Source organism: Carcharhinus amblyrhynchos, unplaced genomic scaffold, assembly GCF_965287045.1.
Source record: "Carcharhinus amblyrhynchos unplaced genomic scaffold, sCarAmb.v2.hapA chromosome_1048, whole genome shotgun sequence".
NCBI classification, from domain to species: domain Eukaryota; kingdom Metazoa; phylum Chordata; class Chondrichthyes; order Carcharhiniformes; family Carcharhinidae; genus Carcharhinus; species Carcharhinus amblyrhynchos.
In genome coordinates, this window is record NW_027650788.1 from 24,832 (window position 1) to 43,410 (window position 18,579).

General features: G+C 55.3%; 1 protein-coding gene across 1 annotated transcript; it reads right to left on the reverse strand.

Moving 5' to 3' along the window:
* Positions 1–2,589: 2,589 nt before the first annotated feature.
* On the reverse strand, positions 2,590–12,973 carry LOC145340471 (uncharacterized). Its single transcript, XM_080184939.1, has 3 exons — positions 11,932–12,973; positions 6,933–7,120; positions 2,590–2,770 (listed from the first exon to the last, which is right to left on the reverse strand). Exons 1-3 carry the CDS (start codon positions 12,874–12,876, stop codon positions 2,590–2,592), a joined length of 1,314 nt encoding a protein of 437 aa, XP_080041065.1. The 5' UTR covers positions 12,877–12,973.
* Between the last annotated feature and the right edge of the window lie 5,606 nt (positions 12,974–18,579).

Genomic DNA, 18,579 nt, shown 5'->3' on the forward strand with positions numbered 1-18,579 from the left:
GTTAATGCAAGCCGACTTGTGACTAATAAATTAACTTTAACTTGTCTTTAAACATAGTATTCATAGAGTACATAGGGGAGAAGGATGTGATTTATTATTGTCACGCGTCTTGGGATACAGTGAAAAGTATTGTTTCTTGCGCGCTATACAGGCAAAGCATACCGTTCATAGAGCACACAAGGGAGAAGGATTTGATTTGATTTATCATTGTCACGTGTATTGGGATACAGTGAAAAGTATTGTTTCTTGCGCGCTATACAGGCAAAGCATACCGTTCATAGAGTACACAAGGGAGAAGGATTTGATTTATTATTGTCACATGTATCAGGATACAGTGAAAAGTATTGTTCCTTGCGCACTATACAAGGCATACCGCTCATCGAGAAGGAAAGGAGTGCAGAATGTAGTGTTACAGTCATAGTTAGGGTGTACAGAAAGACTGGGTACAATCACCTCACCAACCCTCTCTCCACAACGTCCTCTCTCCCCCCGCCAAATTCAGGAGTCATACCCTTCCTTCCTCCCTCCCACTGACAGATTCACTGGTTTCAAGTTAGTTTATTTACTGGTGTCACAAGTCGGCTCACATTAACACTGCAATGAAGTTATTGTGAAAATCTCCTCGTCGCCGCACTCCTGTTCAGGTAACACTGAGGGAGAATTTAGCACGGCCAACGCACCCCAACCAGCACGTCTCTCAGGCTGTGGGAGGAAACCGGAGCACCCGGAGGAAACCCACGCAGACACGGGGAGAACGTGCAGCCTCTGCACAGACACTGACCCGAGCCGGGAATCGAACCCGGGTCCCCTGGCGCTGTGAGGCAGCAGTGCTAACCCACCGTGCCACTGGAAGTTTTGAATTATAAGGAGAAGCCAGTTAGTTTTTCTCCCCCTGGAGCGTAGGAGGATGAGGGGTGGCATTATGGAGGTTTATAAAATCACGAGGGGCAGAGGTAAGGTGAGTAGTTGAGGTTTTCTCCCCCAGGGTAGCGGCAAGTCCAAAACTAGTCGGCATAGGTTTAAGGAGACAGGGACCCGAAGGGCAACTTTTTCACACGGAGTGTGGAATGAGCTGCCAGAGGTGGTGGTAGAGGTGGGTACAATGACAATATTTAAAAGATATTTGGACAGGTACACGGATAGGGGAAAGGTTTAGGCACATGGGACTAGTTTAGATTAAGAAACCTGGAGGGCACGGGCTGGTTGCGCTGAAGGGCCTGTTCCCATGCTGGAGATCTGTGTGACAACCAGACTCTCACACACACTCTCACACATGTATACACACACACACACACACACACTCTGTCTCTCTCTCACTCAGGTCCAGTCCGAATCCAGTGAGCTGGATCCAGCTCACACTTAATGTCAGTGCACAAGCGGAAAGGTCGAGGAGGAGTGCAGTCCCAGTGGCCCAATCCAAGCTAACAAACTTTCCAAGCACCCCCGTGTTCTGAGAAGCGAAAGGTGGAGTGAGCAGCTCAGACCTGACGCTCCATCCCTGTAGCAGGCCACGCTCTCTACCCCAAACCCTATCCAGACAATGTCAGAGAGAGCGAGAGAGAGAGAGAGAGAGAGAGAGAGAGAGAGTGGGGGGAGGGAGGGGCAAATGAAATCCCGGCTGGCAAACTCTGCCACTGCAGGGAGGTTTTAACCGGCTAATCCTCGATAGAAGGTCAAGTGCCTGGGGCCCGGTTCCTGACTTGGAACATAATGAGCTCACGATCACAAGACTGCAAGAGTACACAAAATCCTGGCAAGCTCGGGAGAGCTACACCTCCCAGGCACTATTAACAACAACAAAAAAGAAATCTCTCTGCAGGTCCCGTGGCTTCCCGGGGAGGGAAACGGGGTGGCCTCTGCCGAGCACTGCACCCTCGCAACCTTCTCCCACTCGCAACCCACCCCACCATCACTACAATTCCAGGAAGGAACACACCACTGACAGCAGGGTCCTCACTGGGGAGGGCCGTTAACAGCCAGCAAAGAAGTGGGGCCGGCCAACCATCTGTCCTCAAATCTACCTCCTCGGTTGGTCACAGCAGGGCATGGCACAATGGGTTAGCGCCGCTGCTTCACAGCGCCAGGGAGCCGGGTTCCATTCCCGGCTTGGGTGGTTGTCTGTGAGAGTCTGCACGTTCTCCCCGTATCTGCATGGGTTTCCTCCGGGTGTTCTGGTTTCCTTCCACAGTCTGAAAGGTGTGCAAGTTAGATGGATTGGCCATGCTAAATTGCCAATTAGGGTCCAAAGATGTGCAGGTTAGGTGGATTGGCCGTGCTAAATTGCCCCTTAGTGTCCCAAGATGTGCAGGTTAGGTGGATTGGCCATGGTAAATTGCCCCTTAGTGTTCAAAGATGTGCAGGTTAGGTGGATTGGCCATGGTAAATTGCCCCTTAGTGTTCAAAGATGTACAGGTCTTTCTGGACACTAAGGGACACTCGTGCGCACGCGCACCTCCTGCTAATCTCTGTATCCTCCTCCAGCCGTGTCTTCAGCTGTCTGGACCCCAAACTCTGGGATTCTTTCCCTAAAGCTCTCTGGTTGAAAAAACCGAGCACTTTATTTTAAAGCAAGCCTTTGTGTCAGCCACCTTACAAGTCACGGGGCTGACTGTGAGTGTGCTTTGTTAATTGCTGCCGAGCAGCATCTTGGAGCGTTTTGTCACATTCGGGGTGTGATATAAACGCGAGTGCCCATTTCTTATCCTGACTGCCGTCTTGCCTGCTGTGAAACTGGGCCGGCACACCGCCACCACGCCATGACGTGACGCCACTGCAGGAGCAAACACACTGCAGGCATTCTGGTCACAAGCTAACTTACTATCTCGCGCACATACCCAGGCGAACGGGGCCTGCCCTCGTGAGAAGCCCCGAGATATCTCCAGCTCCAGATAAGCTCAGGCTGTGCCAAGCTAGTCAGCGTGTGTCCCTCTCCCCAGCCCTCCCCCACCTCCGAACACTGCACAAAGGCATCTACCCTGGCTCTCGGCCAACTTGCTCACCTCCCTATCAAGAGATCACGGGTTTAGTTTGCACCGTGGAGTCTCGATCTCGCTGCCGACCTTGAGGGAGTTCCTCCTCAGTGTCCTGCGACCAACGTTTGCCCCCTTCTCCCTCAGCCAGCTGAAACCCACTGGCCTGTTCCTTTGCCTCACTGCAGTTCATGGAGTCTTGCTGTGCCGGGTCAGGCGGCAGTGACTGCCCCTCTTGGGGAGGCGGGCGTCGCTGCTGGACCCAGCTTTGTTGCCCATCCCTAAGTGCCTCCTTGAACCGAGTATCTCACTCAGCCCATTTCAGTTAAGAGTCAACCACGTTGCTGCGGCTCTGAAGTCAGAGAAGCACATCCAGGCCCTCTTCCTGCAACCCCATGTGTTTACCCCACCAATCCCCCCCAACCTACACATCTTTGGACACTAAGGGGCAATTTACCATGGCCAATCCACCTAACCTGCACATCTTTGGACACTAAAGGACAATTTTGCATGGCCAATCCACCTAACCTGCACATCTTTGGACACTAAAGGACAATTTTGCATGGCCAATCCACCTAACCTGCAAATCTTTGGACACTAAGGGACAATTTAGCGTGGCCAATCCACCTAACCTACACATCTTTGGGCATTTCGGGGCAATTTCGCATGGCCAATCCATCTAACCCGCACATCTTTCGAAACCAAGGGTATTTTAGCATGGCCAATCCAACTAACCTACACATCTTTTGACAAGAAATTTTCACAGTAACTTCACTGAATTATTAATGTAAGCCACTTGTGACATGAATAAATAAACTTTACGCTGGTAAGGAGCAACTTAGCATGGACAATCCCCCTAACCTGCACATGTTTGGAGCATGGGAGGAAACCTGAACACCCGGAGGGAACCCATGTAGACACGGGGAGAATGTGCAGACTCCACATAGACAGTGATCCAAGCCGGAAATCGAACCCGGGTCCCTGGTGCTGTGAGGCAGCAGCGCTAATCACTGTGCCACCCCCCAACTGTAGGTTGGACCAAGTAAGGTGGGCAGATTTCCTTCCCTGAAGGGGGTATTCGTGGACCGGATTACAACAATTCACGATGTTTTCACGGTGACCGTTACAGTGACTCGCTTTTTAATTCCACTTCGAGTTAATCAAATTGAAATTCCATCAGTTGCCACGGTGGGATCTGAACCCGTGTCTCCCACACAGCGTGAGCTGGGATGTCTGGATTACGAGCCCAGTGACAATATCACTTTGCCACTTCCTAATTCACAGACCACAGTCAGGATAGGCAACAATACTCAGTCCACAATCATCCACTGCACTGGTGCCCCACAAGGCTATGTTCTCAGCCCCCTACTGTACTACGTGTACACCTATGACAATGCGGCCAAATTCCCCTCCAACTCGATTTTCAAGTTCGCTGATGACGCCACTGTAGTGGGTCGGATCTCAAACAATGACGAGACAGAGTACAGGAACGAAATAGAGAATCTGGTGAACTGGTGCGGTAACAATAATCTCTCCCTCAATGTCAACAAAACGAAGTAGATTGTCATCGACTTCAGGAAGCGTAAAGGAGAACATGCCCCTGTCAACATCAACGGGGACCAAGTAGAAAGGGTCGAGAGCTTCAAGTTTTTAGGTGTCCAGATCACCAACAACCTGTCCTGCTCCCCCTGTGCCAACACTACAGTTAAGAAAGCCCCACCAACGCCTCTACTTTCTCAGAAGGCTAAGGAAATTTGGCATGTTAGCTACAACCCTCACCAACTTTGACAGATGCATCAAAGAAAGCATTTTTCCTGGTTGAATCCAGCTTGGTATGGGCTCCTGCTCTGCCCAAGACCGCAAGGAACAACAAAAGCCCAATCTATCACACAACCAGCCTCCCGTCCATTGACTGTCTACACTTCCTACTGCCTCGGGAAGAGTAGCCAGCATAATTAAGGACCCTGCGAGCCCTGGACATTTTCTCTTCTACCTTCTTCCTTTGGGAAAAAGATACAAAAGTCTGAGGTCGCAGACCAACCGACTCAAGAACAGCTTCTTCCCTGCTGCTGTCAGACTTTTGAATGAACCTACCTCGCATTAAGTTGATCTTTCTCTACACCCTCGCTATGACTGTAACACTACATTCTGCACCCTCTCCTTTCCTCCTCTATGAACAGTATGCTGTGTTTGTACAGTGCGCAAGAAACAATACTTTTCACTGTACCCCAGTACACGTGACAATAATAAATCAAATCCTTCTCCCCATGTTCTTTGTGAACTGTAAACTTTGTCTGTACAGCACGCAAGAAACAATACTTTTCACTGTATCCCAATACACGTGACAATAATAAATCAAATCCTTCTCCCCTATGTACTCTGTGAACGGTAAACTTTGTCTGTACAGCACGCAAGAAACAATACTTTTCACTGTATCCCAATACATGTGACAATAATAAATCAAATCAAATCCTTCTCCCCTATGTACTCTATGAACGATATGCTTTGTCTGCGTAGCGCGCAAGAAACAACACTTTTCACTGTATCCCGATACACGTGACAATAATAAATCAAATCAACCTCTCTCTGCCCTTCAGTGGGTTCAAGAAATCTTGTGTTAACCATTGAGAAGGAATTATTATTTGTTTTAAAAGTACAAATTCTCAGTCGACAGGCCCCAATACTTCATCAACCCTCTCTCACCCTACACGCACAGAACCCTTACAAATTAGCTCTGGTGTAGGGTAGCGTTAAGTTGCTATCAAACTGTTATAGCAACTCTGCAAAAAAGTGGCTTAGCCGTGGATGTAAATGCAGCCATGTGAGTGCAGTGTCGTCCCAGCTGGACACACGGCACAACGGTTAGCACCGCTGCCTCACAGAGCCAGGGACCCAGGTTCGATTCCCGGCTTGGGTCACTGTCTGTGCAGAGTTTGCACGTTCTTCCCTGCGTCTGCGTGGGTTTCCTCCGGGTGCTCCTGTTTCCTCCTACAGTCTGAAAGACGTGCTGGTTAGGGTGCATCAGCCATGCTAAATTCTCCCTCAGTGTTACCCGCATAGGTGCCAGAGTGTGGCGACTAGGGGATTTTCACAGTAACTTCATTGCAGTGTTAATGTAAGCCTGTTTTATGTTCTAAATGGGGGGAGAATTCAGAAATCGGAAGCGCAAAGGAGTCCCGGTTCAGGATTTTTTTTAAAGCTAACTCGAATTAAAGTACAAGTAAAAGTAAAGTTTATTAGTCACAAGTAAGGCTTACATTAACACTGCAATGAAGTGAAAATCCCCGAGTCACCACACTCCGCTGCCTGTTTGGGGGAGAATTTATCTCGGCCAATGCAATCAACCAGCAATCTGACTGTGGAAGGAAACCGGAGCACCCAGAGGAAACCCACGAGACACAGGGAGAATGTGCAAACTCTACACAGACAGTGACCCAAGCCGGGAATCGAACCCTGGTCCCTGACGCTGTGAGGCAGTGGTGTTGAACACGATGCCATGCAAATTCATTGGCACAGAGAGCTGTGGAGGTTGGGTCGTTGAGTGTCTTTTTAAGACACAGACAGATAGGTTCTCGATTGGTAAGGAGATCAAAGGTTATGGGGGGAAAAAGCGGGGGAATGGGTTATCAGCAATGGCGGATATAGGCTGAATGGTCTAATTCTGCTCCGATGCAAGAACTAGGAGCAGGAGAAGGTGCCTCGAGCTTGCTTTGCCATTCAATAAAGAGGACAGAAATGAACCCGGATCCCTGGCACCGTGAGGCAGCAGTGCTAACCTCCGTGTTATCTCGTGAAACATCCTTCACACCGCGAACCCAAGGCCACGCAGCCTTTGACAGTCACTGCACCGCCAGAGGATGAGCTTGTCGATCGCTTTCCAACACTGCGAGCCGCATGTTCCCGCCTCACAACCAACCAACCAACCCACCCTCCCCCCGCAACACGGACAGAAAGAAGCCGTACCTGTCATCGTCACCGTCCGGCTGCGTTCCGACCGACAGCATGGACTTGGCCAGGGTCTGCATGGGCGAGGCGAAGCGAAGGGAGCCACCGCCAGCGATGCTGGGCTCCGAGGCCCGGCTCTTTCTGGAGGGGCTCCCATCCTGCGTCAAGGGGGCCGGCGAGACGGGCGTGGACCAAGGCTCAGAAAACTGAGGGGGGTGGGGAGGGGGGAGAAAGAGCAGAACAGTCAACTGACGCCACGTGGGGAAAAAAAAAACAAAACACCAGCAATAACAACAACATAAACTACCAGGAGTCACCTTCGAGGTGGATCCCATCAAGTTTGCCTCGCCATTCCACCACGGCTGATAAATTTCTCAATCACTCCACGACTCGCACCAACTTTTACAGATGCACCATAGAAAGCATCCTTTCTGGTTGTATCACAGCTTGGTATGGGCTCCTGCTCTGCCCAAGACCCCAAGGAACTACAAAGGGTCGTGAATGTAGCCCAATCCATCACGCAAACCAGCCTCCCATCCATTGACTCTGTCTACACTTCCCGCTGCCTCAGGAAATCTAGAGAATCTGGTGAACTGGTGCGGCAACAATAATCTCTCCCTCAACATCAGCAAAACGAATGAGATAGTCATCGACTTCAGGAAGCGTAAAGGAGAACATGCCCCTGTCTACATCAGTGGGACGGAGTAGAAAGGGTCGAGACTTTCATGTTTTTAGATGTTCAGGTAACCAACAACCTGTCCTGGCCCCCCCCGCCCATGCCGACACTATAGTTAAGAAAGCCCCACCAATACCTTTACTTTCTCAGAAGACGAAGGAAATTTGGCATGTCAGCTACGACCCTCACCAGATGCATCATACAAAGCATTCTAGCACAGCTTGGTCTGGGCTCCTGCTCTGCTCAAGACCGCAAGGAACTACAAAAGGTCATGAATGTAGCCCAATCCATCACACAAACCAGCCTCCCATCCATTGACTCTGTTTACACTTCCCACTGCCTCAGGGAAAAGCAGCCAGCATAATCAAGGACCCCACACACCCCGGACATTCTCTCTTCCACCTTCTTCCATCGGGAAAAAGATACAAAAGTCTGAGGTCACGTACCAACCGACTCAAGAACAGCTTCTTCCCTGCTGCCATCTGACTTTTCAATGGGCCTACCATATCATAGAATCCTTACAGCGCGGAAGGAAGCCATTCAGCCCATGGAGCCTGCACTGATCAGTCCCACCCAGGCCCTATTCGTGTAACCCCACATATTTACCTTGCTAATCCCCCTGACACAAAGGGACAATTTATTAAGGCCAAACAACCAAACCCGCCTTTGGACTGTGGGAGGATACTGGAGCACCCCAAGGAAACCTATGCAGACATGGGGAGAACATGCAGACTCTGCACAGACAGTGATCCCTAGCCAGGAATCGAACCCGGATCCCTGGCGCTATGAGGCAGCAATGCTAACCACTGTGCCACAACGCTGCCCAAAATTAGGTTGATCTTTGTCTGCACCCTAGCTGTGACTCCAACCCTCGCTGTAACCCATTCTATAGGCTCACTTTTCCTTCTCCCCTATGTACTCTATGAACGGTAGGCTTTGTTTGTATAACGTGCAAGAAACAATACTTTTCACTGTATCCCAATACATGTGACAATAATAAACCAAATCCTTCTCCCCCATGTACTCTGTGAATGGTACACTTTGTCTGTACAGAGCACAAGAAACAATAGTTTTCACTGTATCCCAATACATGTGACAAAAATCAAACGCCTGGAGTACTGTGTACAGTTTTGGTGTCCTTATCTGAGGAAGGGTGTCCTTGCTAGAGAGGGAGTGCAGCAAGTGTTTACCAGGCTGATTCCTGGGATGGCAGGACTGTCACGAGGACAGACTAAGTCGGTTAGAAATGTGTTCGCTGGAGCTGAAAAGAGCGAGAGAGGATGTCGTAGAACCTCACAAAGGGCCCACACATTTCTGCGTGGGTTTCCTCCCGCAATCTGAAAGACGTGCCGGTTACGGGTGTGCTGACCCGAATAGGTGCCAGAATGTGGCGAACAGGAGATTTTCACAGTAACTTCATTGCAGTGTTAGTGCAAGACTCATTTGCGACAAATAAACAAACTTAACTTTACTTTAAAGGGATCGAGGGGTATGTGGGGGGCGGGGTGGAATCAGGATATTGAATTCGATGATCAGCCACGATCAAAATGAATGGTGGAGCAGGGTCGAAGGGCCTCCTCCTACTCCTCTGGTCACTGCAGTGACAGTGCGGGGGTGGGGGGGAGAAAGCTTCACTCAATGGGAAGCATTGAGAAGGAGGGTGGTGGGGAGGATACAGAGATCCTATCGGGCTGTAACTAACCCTTCACACAACTCACTCAGGTTTGATTACAGCACACAGTGTTGTTTCTTGCAACTGCACCCCCCCCACTTCTCCCCGGACCCCCCCCCCCTTCTCCACCCCACCAAAGGGCACTAAAGGCCCATTCAGCGTGGCTGCGGAGAAACCTTTGGCTTGTTCCCAGTGTCAATATTATGGAGAGACAGCAACAGAGGCACAAGAGTGTTCGAGCAGGCGTCGAGGGGCACACGTGGGACACGCTAATGGGGGAATGCGGCGGGGCCACCTCACACAGGCCTGTCAAATGCTCAGCTGGGAGGGAGGAGCGGGGGGCAGGAAGGGAAGTGGGGGGAAGGGGGAGGGAGTGAGGGAGAAGAGACTGGTTACACAGTGATAGCATCAGCCGGTGATCCTGGAGATCACAGAGACGACTAAACCCGCAGAGACCACCACAGTAATGGGTGAGATGGTCGGGAGGGGGGGGGGTGTCAGGGGGCAGAGAAGGGAGGGGGAGCAGGGGAGGACATTAATCATCCAATTCTGCCCCTCTCGGGCAGACACATGTTAAAATGATTGCGGGGAGCCACTTTGTGCAGACTTAAGAACATAAGAAATAGGAGCAGGAGTCGGCCATCTAGCCCCTCGAGCCTGCCCCGCCATTCAATAAGATCATGGCTGATCTGAAGTGCATCAGTTCCACTTTCCCGCTTTCTCCCCTTAATTTCCCTTGTCTATCAGAAACCTATCAACCCGTGACTTAAATATATTCAGCGAAGTAGCTACCATCACTTCAAAGGGAAGAGAATTCCAGAGATTCACCACCCTTTGAGTGAAGAAGTTCCTCCTCAACTCTGTTCTAAACTGCACCCCCCTTATCTTGAGGCTGTGCCCTCTAGTCCTGCTGTCCTTTCTGAGCGGGAAGAATCTCTCTACCTCTACCCTATCCATCCCTTTCATTATCTTCTAAGTCTCTATAAGATCCCCCCTCAGCCTTCGAAACTCCAACGAGTACAGGCCCAGTCGATTCAATCTCTCGTCATAAGACGTACACCATTCGCCATGGGCAGCACAGCGGTTAGCACTGCTGCCTCGCAGCGCCAGGGACCTGGGTTCGAGTCCCGGCTTCGGTCATTGTCCGTGTGGAGTTTTCACATTCTCCACCACACACACCTCCCTCCTCCCTCCACCGCGTCTGCAGGGGTTTCCTCCAGGTGCTCCAGTTTCCTCCCATTGTCCAAAAGATGTGCGGGTTAGGTGGATTGGCCATGCTAAATTGCCCCTTCGTGCCCAAAGATGTGTAGGTTAGGCGGATTGGCCATGCTAAATTGCCCCTTAGTTTTATGATTATTTATTCGTCACGAGTAGGCTTGCATTAACACCACAGTGAAGTTACTGTGAAAATCCCCGAGTCGCCACTCTCCTGTGCCGGTTCAGGTAACACTGAGGGAGAACTTAGCACGGCCAATGCACCCTAACCAGCACGTCTTTCAGACTGTGGGAGGAAACAGGAGCACCTGGAGGAAACCAATGGAGAGAACGTGCAGACTTCACACAGACAGTGACCTGAGCTCGGAACCAAACCCGGGTCCCTGGCACTGTGAGGCCGCCATGCTAACCCACTGTGCCACCTGATGATGATCGTGGCTGGTCATGGAATTCAATATTCTGATCCCACCTTCACCACCCCGTCCCCCCTCACTCCCTTTAGCCCCAGGAGCTGTGCCTAATTTCTTCTTGAAATCAAACAACGTTTTGGCCTCAACTACTTTCTGTGGGAGTGAATTCCACTCGTTCACCACCCTCTGGGTGAAGAAATTTCTCCTCGCCTCGGTCTGAGAAGATTTACCCCTTATCCTCAAACTATGACTCCCCTCCCCGCCATTGGGGACATTCTTTCTGAATCTACCCTGTTTAAAATCATGGAGTGCAGCAGGACTCCATTCAGCCCATCCAGTCTGCACTGACCACAATACCACCCGGGCCCTATTCCCGTAGCCTCACGTATTTACTCTAGTGAGTCCCCCTGCCACTTCGGGTCAATTTAGCATGGCCAATCCATCTAACCTACACATCTTTGGACACTAAGGGGCAATTTAGCATGGCCAATCCATCTAACCTGCACATCTTTGGACACTAAGGGACAATTTAGCATGGCCAATCCACCTAACCTGCACATCTTTGGACACTAAGGGGCAATTTAGCATGGCCAATCCACCTAACCTGCACATCTTTGGACACTAAGGGGCAATTTAGCATGGCCAATCCACCTAACCTGCACATCTTTGGACACTAAGGGGCAATTTAGCATGGCTAATACATCTAAGCTGCAAATCTTTGGTTACTGAGGGTCAATTTAGCATGACTAATACATCTAACCTGCACATCTTTGGACACTAAGGGGCAACTTAGCACCGCCAATCCATCTAAGCAGCACGTCTTTTGGACTGTGGGAGGAAACCCACGCAGTCATGGGTAGAATGTGCAGATTGCGCAGAGGCAGTGACCCAAACCGTGAACTGAACCCGGATTCCTGGCGCATTGAGGCAGCAGTGCAAACCCACTGTGCCACCATGTGAGGGTTAGGTGGATTGGCCGTGCTAAATTGCCCCTCAGTGTCCAAAGTGAGATCCCGTGCGCGCTTGCGGGCCCGCTGGACTTGCCTTTCTCACCGCTCCTTGCTCTCCGGAGGAAGAGGAGGGCTGCTTCACATTTGACGATAGCTGCTTCGAGGGGGCCGCTGGCTCCCCTCCGACGGGCTTGCTTCCGAGGGGCTGGCCCGGGCCGGACTTGGCTTCCTCCGTGGTGCCGAGGGCTCCGCCGCCTTCGCCGCCCTCCTTGGGCGTCGCGATGCCCCGTCCGACGGGGGAGCGGGGGGAGGCCCTGGAGGGCGGGGAGCCGCTGGCGGAGGCCGGCTGGGGTTCGACGCCGGGCGCCCCGTCCAAGCTCAAAGTCCTGGCGGCCTGGATGAGCATGCTGAGGGTGTTGCTGGCGGCGGCGGCGGCAGCAGCGGGCTTCCCCCGCGGGGTCTCCGGCGGGCACGGCGAGCCCTGGCTCTTGGGCGCGTGGGCCTTGGGCCGCAGCTGGCTCACGGCTTTGTGGGCCAGGCCGCCCACCTCCAGGTGAGAGTCCAGCGAGTTGACGTGCCGGGCGCCTTCCAGCACCTTGGCTAACACGTGGCTGTCCAGGTCCCAGTCGTAGAGGTCCAGGCAAGTCCAGCGCCCCCGCCGGTACGGCTCGCCCAGCCCGTGGCCCAGCTTCACCACCCGGAACCGCGAGGTGCACGGGCCCCCGGCGGGCACGGCCGCGGCTTTGGCGTCCCTGGCCGGAGTCCTGGGCGCGCCGGCCCCTTCCGGCCTGGCCCCCGCGCCCCGGGGGCCCCCCTCCCCGCCGCTGGACGCCGGCGGGGCGGCCCCCTCCGTCGCCGGGGGAGGGGGCTGAGTCCGGTCGGCGGGGGCGCCGGGCTCGGCGGGGTGCCCCCCGTTGACGAGGGGGTTGCCGAGCTCCGCCTCGCCGTTCAGCGACTCCTTCGGCCCCTCGGCGCCGCCCCCGTCGTAATCCGAAGTGACGCTGGTGATCTGGAAGCCGCTCTTCTTTTTCCCAATCATGTCGCGAGAGCACAAGGGGAAAGAGCACCGAAAATACGTACACAAAAAAAAACGAGGAGGAAAGGGGGGGGGGGGGAAAAAAAACCGTCTCCGGTGGCCTGTGACGACGACCTCCTCCTCCCCCCGGCCCCCACCACCTTAGCCACTCCGCTCCCGCATCTCCCGATCGGCTGAGATTCCCTATGGAAAAACGGCGCGGGAAGGGAAGGGAAGGGAAGGGAAGGGCGCCTTGGCTAACAGGCACCCACTGTCTGACCGTCCAGGGGTGCCTGCGACGCGATGCTACGGTTCCCCATCTCGGTGCGAGCGAGGCACCCTCCTCCTCCTCCTCCTCCCCCCTGCCCCACACCCGTTCCCCCTTCCCCCTCCCTCCCTCCCTCCCCCCACCCCGGGGCAGAGGTCAACCGCCGGACGCTGCGACGCGACTAGGCGCCATGGGAGCCGGCTGGGCGAGAGGAAAAAAAAAATAAGGGTGGCTTCCGGGACGTGTGGTGGGTGGGTGGGTGGGTGGGGGGTAGGGAAGGGAGGGGAAAAAAAAACAATACCGGGATCGTCCTCTTCTTCGTGTGCGATCACTGAACCTGAGGATTAAAAGAGAGAGAGAGAGAGAGAGATGATGAGATCCTTCACGCACACGGAATTACAGAATCCCCGTCGGCAGGGAGGGGGGGGGGGGGGGGGGAGATAGGAGGCGGCCATTCGGCCCATCTGAACTGCACCGACCACAATCCCATACCCAAGCCCGATCCCCGTAACTTTACCCCGCTGGTCCCCCTCCCCCCCCGACAATTTAACACGTCCAGATAACCTGACCCTCGCGTCTTTGGAGGAAACCCACGCAGGCACGGGGTCGGGGGTGGGGGGGGGGGGGGGTGGGGGGGGTGGGGTAACAACATTCAGACTCCGCACAGACGGTGACCCAAGCCGGGAATCGAGCCTGGCGTCCCTGGCGCCGTGAGGCAGCCGTGCTCACCCACTGCACCGCCGTGCCGCTCTCGCGGGCGCCTCTTACTTTTACAGTTTACTTATCGGAGTCACAATACAGGACTGAGATAGAGAATCCGGTGCAACGACAATAACCTCTCCCTCAAAGTCAAACCGACCCTGAGTTTTAAGCTTATTTGTTAGTGTCGCAAAGCAGAGCTGACGTTAACGCTGCAGTGGAGTTGCTGTGAAAATCCACCCCCCGGTCGCCGCACTCCTGTCCGGGTAACACCGAGGGAGGATTTAGCACGGCCAATGCGCCTGAACCAGCACGTCTTTCGGACTGCGGGAGGAAACCCACGCAGACACGGGGTGAACGTGCAGCTTCCGCACCGGCATTGACCCGAAGCCGGAAATCAAACCCAGTAAAATATTCAAATCGAGTCGACCCGTTTGGTGACCCTAGCCAAGCCCCTCGCAAACTTGCACGTCCCTACGACCTTCCCAGCAAGGCGAGATCTCCAGCCTCCCCACCTGACTGGGAAATGTCCCACCTCCAACACCCTGTGCAGGAATTCTAAGCTTAACACTTCAAACATTTTGAACGCATTCCGATCATCGATGGGGCCGCACTTCCAAACTTTGGACAATCCCAAATAACGACAAGCCGATGAACGTTAACAGGCCTCGAGTCAAACAGGCTAGACTTTGGTGATACAACTGGTCAAGTTGAGGCACAGAAGATTCAAGCACAATTTGCATGAAACCAGTCAGATTCAAGTTAACACTCGCCCGCAGTAAGTTCACGCTCGCCCACAATAAGTTCAATTTAAGTTAAATTCACACGCAATAAATTTAATTCACACAATTAATGACAGTGACACGCAGTACATTAAAGTGATGTTTAGACACAGTCTAGATTAAAGTTTAGATTAAAAAGATGCAATTGAACAGAAAGTTAGATGCAATAAGTTAAATTTGAATGAAGTTTAGATGCAGTGAGGTGGAATGGGTTAAATTTAGGTTGGGTTTTAGAGGAAATACCCAAACTTTGGGTGTCTTTGGAGGATTAGGATTGGGAACGGGATCGGGGAACGGGGGATGGTGACGACTGGGAATGGGGGGGGGACCGGGGGAGCACTGGGCATGGGGGACCGGGGGAGCACTGGGCATGGGGGACCGGGGGAGCACTGGGCATGGGGGACCGGGGGAGCACTGGGCATGGGGGACCGGGGGAGCACTGGGCATGGGGGACCGGGGGAGCACTGGGCATGGGGGACCGGGGGAGCACTGGGCATGGGGGACCGGGGGAGCACTGGGCATGGGGGACCGGGGGAGCACTGGGCATGGGGGACCGGGGGAGCACTGGGCATGGGGGACCGGGGGAGCACTGGGCATGGGGGACCGGGGGAGCACTGGGCATGGGGGACCGGGGGAGCACTGGGCATGGGGGACCGGGGGAGCACTGGGCATGGGGGACCGGGGGAGCACTGGGCATGGGGGACCGGGGGAGCACTGGGCATGGGGGACCGGGGGAGCACTGGGCATGGGGGACCGGGGGAGCACTGGGCATGGGGGACCGGGGGAGCACTGGGCATGGGGGACCGGGGGAGCACTGGGCATGGGGGACCGGGGGAGCACTGGGCATGGGGGACCGGGGGAGCACTGGGCATGGGGGACCGGGGGAGCACTGGGCATGGGGGACCGGGGGAGCACTGGGCATGGGGGACCGGGGGAGCACTGGGCATGGGGGACCGGGGGAGCACTGGGCATGGGGGACCGGGGGAGCACTGGGCATGGGGGACCGGGGGAGCACTGGGCATGGGGGACCGGGGGAGCACTGGGCATGGGGGACCGGGGGAGCACTGGGCATGGGGGACCGGGGGAGCACTGGGCATGGGGGACCGGGGGAGCACTGGGCATGGGGGACCGGGGGAGCACTGGGCATGGGGACCGGGGGAGCACTGGGCATGGGGGACCGGGGGAGCACTGGGCATGGGGGACCGGGGGAGCACTGGGCATGGGGGACCGGGGGAGCACTGGGCATGGGGGACCGGGGGAGCACTGGGCATGGGGGACCGGGGGAGCACTGGGCATGGGGGACCGGGGGAGCACTGGGCATGGGGGACCGGGGGAGCACTGGGCATGGGAAGCATTGGGATTGGGGAAGAATTGGGAATGGGGGAAGCAAAGAACAAACAAAGACCAACCCAGCACGGGAAACAGGCCCTTCGGCCCAACGAGCCCGCGCCGCCGCATCTTCCTGCACCTACTCTACCCTGTGTGTATGTGAGTGGAACCCCTAATGTAGCCAGATTCAGCATTGGGAATTGGGAACGGGGATGGGGATTGGGGGGGAGCATTGGGAACGGGGATTGGGGGGGAGCACTGGGAATGGGGGGGGAGCACTGGGAATGGGGATTGGGGGGGGGGAGCATTGGGAACGGGGATTGGGGGGGAGCATTGGGAATGGGGATTGGGTGGGGAGCATTGGGAATGGGGATTGGGGGGGAAGCATTGGGAATGGGGATTGGGGGGGAAGCATTGGGAATGGGGATTGGGGGGGGGAAGCATTGGGAATGGGGATTGGGGGCGAAGCATTGGGAATGGGGATGGGGGGGGGAGCATTGGGAATGGGGATGGGGGCGAAGCATTGGGAATGGGGATGGGGGCGAAGCATTGGGAATGGGGATTGGGGGGGAGCATTGGGAATGGGGATTGGGGGGGAAGCATTGGGAATGGGGATTGGGGGGGGAAGCATTGGGAATGGGGATTGGGGGGGAGCATTGGGAATGGGGATGGGGGGAGCATTGGGAATGGGGATTGGGGGGGAGCATTGGGAATGGGGATTGGGTGGGGAGCATTGGGAATGGGGATTGGGTGGGGAGCATTGGGAATGGGGATTGGGGGGGAAGCATTGGGAATGGGGATTGGGGGGGGAAGCATTGGGAATGGGGATTGGGGGGGAAGCATTGGGAATGGGGATTGGGGGGGAGCATTGGGAATGGGGATGGGGGGGAGCATTGGGAATGGGGATTGGGGGGGAGCATTGGGAATGGGGATTGAGTGGGGAGCATTGGGAATGGGGATTGGGTGGGGAGCATTGGGAATGGGGATTGGGGGGGAAGCATTGGGAATGGGGATTGGGGGGGAAGCATTGGGAATGGGGATTGGGGGGGGAAGCATTGGGATTGGGGGGGGAAGCATTGGGAATGGGGAGGCGGCAGCCCCACACTCTGAGCTGGCTGGTCTGGATCTCCCACCTCCCCTTCCCTTTGCCCAGGGCAAGGCCTCAGGCCTCGGAGTTTCCTGCCGCCTCGCCGCCGGGCTGTGGGGCCCCTCGCCCGGCGGCTCCGGCGCTCCCACCCCGCGGGAATGGCGGCTTACCTGCGGCTGCTGCTGGTCCGGCTGCTGCCCTCCTCGGGCTGGGTGTCTCCCCCCACCCCCCTTTTCCCCCCCAGGCCACACGGCTGCAAGACTTTCCCCCCCGGCCGCCTCCTCCTCCTCCCTCACTCTCAGCCGCTGTTGACAACTTTCCACCAGCGAGAGGGAAGTCCCGCCCTCCCCCTCCTCCCATTGGTCCCTACCGCACGCCCCGCCCTCCCGCCCCCGCTCACTGGCCAGCGGGGCGCGCTCGGGTGATATGATTGGCTGAGGGCGCTGCCACTCTGAAGGGATGCCGATTCCTATTGGCGAAGCGAGCTGCCCATCGAGGGAAAGCCGTTCCCTCGTCTCCGCCCCCTCACCGCTCATTGGCCACAACGCCACGTTCCTGCACTTCGATTGGCTCGATGTGCCGCCACTCATCCAGGTCTGCGCTTTCTATTGGTTGGCTGGGCTGTCCATCAGCGAGAGCATCCCCACCCGCCCTCCTCTCCGGCCCCTCAGCACTCATTGGATAGCAAACCCCGCTCGTACACCTCCATTGGATAATTGTGGTGCCACTCAGGCGAATCCGCGTTTCCTATTGGTGAAGCAGCTGTCCCTCAGTGGGCCACCTTATCCCGCCTCCTTCTCTGTTCATTGGTTATCGTGCCATGTCCGCATACGTCCATTGGCTAATTGTGCTGCCACTTATCTGGATCCACGTTTCCTATTGGTGTGGGCGGGTCCCCGCCCCCATTTCCGCTCATTGCTCAGTGAGGCCTCTCGCGTGCTGCCATTGGATACATTTGCTGTCACTCATCAGGGTTTCCGCTTCCCATTGATGGATTCAGCTGTCTGTCAAGGAGCCGCCAGCAGAGCCCTCGTCTCCGCCCCAACCTACGTCCATTGGGCACAGCAAGACAATTAGCGTTCATTGATAGGCTAACCTTGCTGTCACTCCACAGGCGTCTCTGCTTTCAATTGGAGCAGGTTGGGGCCGTCCCTCGAGAGGCTCGCCCGCCTAGCCCATTGGTCCACCTGTTGCCCAGGCGGCTTCCGCCCACCCTCCTCACGGATTGGCCATTCTGGCAACGTCGCGTTCGCTGAAAGGCGAAAACCGCTGTCAATCAGGGCGGTTCCGATGTCTCATTGGCCCATCCGGTCGTCACTCAGGAGCGCCCGGCAACGCCCCCGCCCTTTTCTGCTCATTGGTCACCAAAGCATGACATTCACGTGCTGCAATTGGCTGAACTCGCTGCCACTCATCCAGACACCCGCTTTCCATAGGTGGAACAGGCCGTCCATCAAAATATGGCAACGCCCCCTTCGCCCCCCCCCATTGGTCCTTACGGGCACCTGCCCCTCGAAATAGACATCCCTCGCTCATTGGCCAGTTAGGCCTGCGCTCCCTTC